This window comes from Crocuta crocuta, unplaced genomic scaffold (assembly GCF_008692635.1).
Source record: "Crocuta crocuta isolate KB4526 unplaced genomic scaffold, BGI_CrCroc_1.0 scaffold2112, whole genome shotgun sequence".
NCBI classification, from domain to species: domain Eukaryota; kingdom Metazoa; phylum Chordata; class Mammalia; order Carnivora; family Hyaenidae; genus Crocuta; species Crocuta crocuta.
Window position 1 is genome coordinate 178,390 of NW_027527133.1, and position 4,444 is coordinate 182,833.

General features: G+C 42.9%; 1 protein-coding gene across 1 annotated transcript in view; it reads right to left on the bottom strand.

The window, feature by feature from the left end:
* The window catches only part of FATE1 (fetal and adult testis expressed 1), a 7,441-nt gene extending 4,303 nt beyond the window's left edge, over positions 1–3,138 (bottom strand). The window contains exons 1-3 of the mRNA XM_077752523.1: positions 2,944–3,138; positions 1,827–1,944; positions 1,299–1,308 (exon numbers count right to left, since the gene is read on the bottom strand). Coding sequence (XP_077608649.1) covers positions 1,299–1,308; positions 1,827–1,944; positions 2,944–3,049 — 234 coding nt within the window. The 5' untranslated portion in view covers positions 3,050–3,138. The remainder of the gene's footprint in view (positions 1–1,298; positions 1,309–1,826; positions 1,945–2,943) is intronic.
* Between the last annotated feature and the right edge of the window lie 1,306 nt (positions 3,139–4,444).

Consider the following 4,444-nt stretch of genomic DNA (forward strand, 5'->3'; position numbering starts at 1 on the left):
GGAATTACATGCATTGTAAAACATAAGATTTTATATCTATTTGATAGAGATTAAGAAAATCTGTGAACTTCAACAAGCCCTTATTTCTCCCTACTACTTCAAAAAGTGTTATTTTTATTTTCATGTAATTTTCATTTTTTATTAAAAAATTTTATAGTTTATTTATTTTTGAGACAGAGAGAAACAGAGCATGAGCAAGGGAGGGGCAGAGAGAGAGACACAGAATCTGAAACAGGCTCCAGGCTCTGAGCTGCCAGCACAGAACCCGACGTGGGCTCGGACCCACGAACCACAAGCTCATGACCTGAGCTGAAGCTGGACGCTCAACTGAGCACCTCTATTTTCATGTAATTTTCAAGGCCCACTACTTTTCTCCCCCAAATCAGCAGGACAGTATTATTACTTTTTTTGTCCTTTCATGTTGTGGTTGTCTCAGAAGTGGGCACAGTTCCATTCCTTTTTTTCTTTGTTTGTTTTACTCAAAAATAAATAATAAATAGAATTGATAAATTGCTTAATTCTAAATGTCTAATTTTTAAATTNTAACCCAATTCAATATTTCTGACTTATTTTCATTCCCAGGAGGTTTCTGAGAACTTTTTCTCTTTATTCTTTGGCAGTGGAATCATTTGGCATTTTATTGTTAACTCATTCCCTAGAACAGGGGGGCCTCCCTCCTCTCCAACCTTGTTGCTGCAACACTGTAACAACCATAGTGACTCTGGCTAACAGAATCCACTGCAGAACTACCAGACTCAAGTGATTCCCTAGAATCATCATGACTTCCTCCTCTACAAAATGGCTGCGCTTTTCCAGTACCCTTTGCAACAATATGGCCAACACTTTTTTTTTTTTTATAGACCATTCCCTCACCCAGAGTGAATGTAGCTTAAAGGATTAGCTACAGAACAATGGGACTCAGGTGATTTCCTAGAACATTGAGCCTCCCTCCCTCTCTAACCTGGTTGCCTTTTCCCAGTAACCTTTGCAACAGTATAAAAACCATTTTAGTAAAACTTTCCCTCACCCACAGTGAAAGTAGCTTTAAAGGATTGGCTACAGAACCTGAAACTCCTATGATTCCCTCAAACAGTCAGGTTCCCCTCATCTCCAACTTGATGGTTTTTTTCCAGTAACTTTTGCAACAGCATAGCAACCATGTTTCTAAAACTTTCCCTCACCCACCAGTGAATATAACTTCAAGGACTGGCTACAGAATGAAATATTCCCTAGAACATTCAGGTCTCCCTACTCTCCAAACTGCCTTTTCCCAGTATCCTTTGTAACAGTATAGCTGCCTTTTTTTTTCTGGAACATTCCTTAACTCACATTAAATGTAGCTTAAAGAATTGGCTACAGAATAGTCAGATTCAATTGACTGGATTTCCTGACAGCCAGGGAGTATAGGAACCTCACTTGCCTTACTTTGTCCAACTCTTGAGTTATGCTTTTTTAAATATATATATGTGTGTGTGTGTATAATATATATTCAATAAATGTACATTTATATAGAGAAATATATAAAATAGATACAGCAATTTATTTATTTATAGAGGAAAGTGCCATTTCACACACACTAGAGTTTTGCAGAGTAAAGTATACATGTAGTCCCCAAGTAATATGTCAGGTGTCCTGCACTTCCAAGTTTGAACTTTCAGCCTACCAAAGGATGGCCCTGACCTCTCTCTGGACCTCCCTGCCTTCATTGCCTGACTGGCACACAGGAGCTTCCTCCCCTCTCCCCAAATCAACACCTGGCTTTACTCAACCTACCACTGTCAGGCTGGAGCTTGTGCAGCCAGTATTCCCAAACCCAACCCAGCCACTGCTTGNTCGCAGTCTTATTCCAAACCGGTTGGCCTGAAGCAGAGCCAGCAGCCTTTGAATCCAATTTTTGTCGCTGCTGAGAGGCACCCAGGGGCTGGGATCCGCGCTCCATCATTTCTAGGGAGAAGAACATAGGTCCCAGGAACACCCATAGAGGCTGTACCAAGGCTTCCTGGGCACAAGACACACCAGAAAGAGAACAGGGTCCCCAATCTTCTTAGGAATAATTCAACACTCATTCAATGCTGTCTACTGACAGATTCCAGGCCTCAGTCTGTTCATCTGTTCAAAAGTTTAGCAAGAATTTACTGAGGGCCAGGCTCTTGACTGGGTTACTGGAGGGAGAGCAATGACCAAGAGAGATTGCAGCAATCAAATAACTGATTGTCTGTGTCTGCACAGGGGCAGTGAAGGGGCAAAACAGAAAATAAGCCATCAGTGTAGATTCAGATGAGGGATATATTCTCCCAAAATGATAAAAACGGAACAACGTGACAGAAGGAAGAGACTACTTCTAGAAAAGTCAGAAACAACACTGAGGCAGAGACCTGAAAAAGAAAAAGAAAAAAGATCCCAGCCATGGAAAATCTAGGGAAACAGTATCCCAGGCACAGAGGACTGCAAGCACAAAGGCTGTGAGGAAGAAACAACCTTGGGGTGTTATAAGGACAAGCATAAATGCAGTATGAAATATGTTGAGGTGGTGACCTTGATCAGCATTTGTAGATCACAGAAAGGAGTATGGATTTTACTCTAAAGGAGGAGAGGCATTGAAGGGCTAGGAGGGAGAATTGACCTGATTGATCTTATAAATTGAGCCCTCTGGATGCTTTGTCATAGACACAGTGGAAGCTTGTACCATACATATTGGTCCCATCCTACTCTCTCATGGGCTGCAAAATGCTCACATAATCAATTCCTTCCCCCCAGACTTTCTGTCACTCTACTACAAATACATGTATATGCACACCGAGGCACAGACACACACATAGCCACATATACATACAAACACATACATGCATATATATGAGTCTTCCCAGCTGTACACACACCTTCCCCACCACAAGTGCACAGGCGCAGACACCTAAGGAAAGGGACATCACAGGGGCTCCTCACCTGCTATCACCAGGTGCTTTTGGCTTTGCACACAGCTTCCAGGAACCAGCGCTTCAGCCATGGATGTTTCCATCTCCTCCTTGTAGCTATAGGGGCCTCCTGCCATCGCAGCCAGTATTTCACTTTTAAACTATGACCAAGGATATACAGGAAGCAGGGCACAGGAGAGGCACTTGGAAAATCAACTCTTCGAGGGGTAGGAGCTCAAGGAAGATATATCTAGTCATGGGGGTGGAGTCAGACTCCCTCACTGGGCTCAGGCCTTGGACCCAGCACCTTCTGTTCTTGCTGTATCTTGTTGGCTGGGTTCACAGATTTCTCCCCTGCTACTCTGTAAGCAACTTAGGAGGAGAGATAAATGTCAGAAGCTTTGCCTGTGAGAAGTACCCTGGCTCTCAGGTCACCTGATTTGGCCCCATTGAGGGGCCACCCTCCATCATTTCTAAAGAGAGGCCGGTACTGGCACGGGAACTCAAAGCCAATCAGTAGCCAAAGCATGGTTATATCCCAAGCCTGGCATGACTTCTGTAAGCCCAGCTCTGGCTGGTAATCCAGGCCACAGCACCCTTCAATAGGCATCCTTTGAAAAACACATCTTGTCTCCCACAGTCTGGAGTTCCCAGGCAAGGGAGATGGTCTTTTGATGCCCTGAGTCAGCCTGGGAAGGAACCATGAGAACCAAGGGAGGGAAGGGCAGGAAAGAAGGGAACTGCTTGCAGCCACTGGAGGCCCTACCATCCCCAGGCCCTGGAGTCCCTGGTCTAAGTCCAAATCCTCCCTCAGTTTCCCTACTGAGTAGACTACTGTGAAGGTCAAGTTTACTTGTTTACTGGGGTAATCTATAGTTCTCAGTTATTTCATCAAACACTAGTCTAGGTGCTGCTGTAAAGGTATTTTGTAGTTGTAGTTAACATCTACATTCTGTGAACTCTAAGTAAAGGATGTTACTAATCCTAGATAATGTGGATGGGCCCCATCTAATAGGTTGAAAGGCCCGAAGAGCAAAGATTGAGGTTTCCCAGAGGAGAAGAAATTTTGCTCAAACTATAGCATCGGGAAACAAAAGCAAATGTAAGCTACTAGGATTACATTAAAATAAAACAGTTTGGCACAGTGAAGGAAACCATCAACAAAACAGAAAAGCAAGCCAGTGAATGGGAAAAGATATGTGCAAATGATGTATCTGAGAAAGAGTGAATATCCAAAATATATAATGAACTTATACAATTCAACACTAAAAAGAATCCAATTTAAAAAGGGGCAGGGGACCTGAATAGACATTTTTCCAAAGAAGACATACAGATGGCTTAACAAAACATGAAAAGATGCTCAACATCACTGATAATCGGGAAAATGTAAATCAAAACCAAGAGGAGGTACTACCTCACGCCTGTTAGAACGGCTACAACTAAAAAAGACAAGAAGCAAGTGTTGGTGAGGATGTGGACTAAAGGAACTCTCATGCACTGTTGGTGGGAATGTAAATTGGTAAATGTAAACA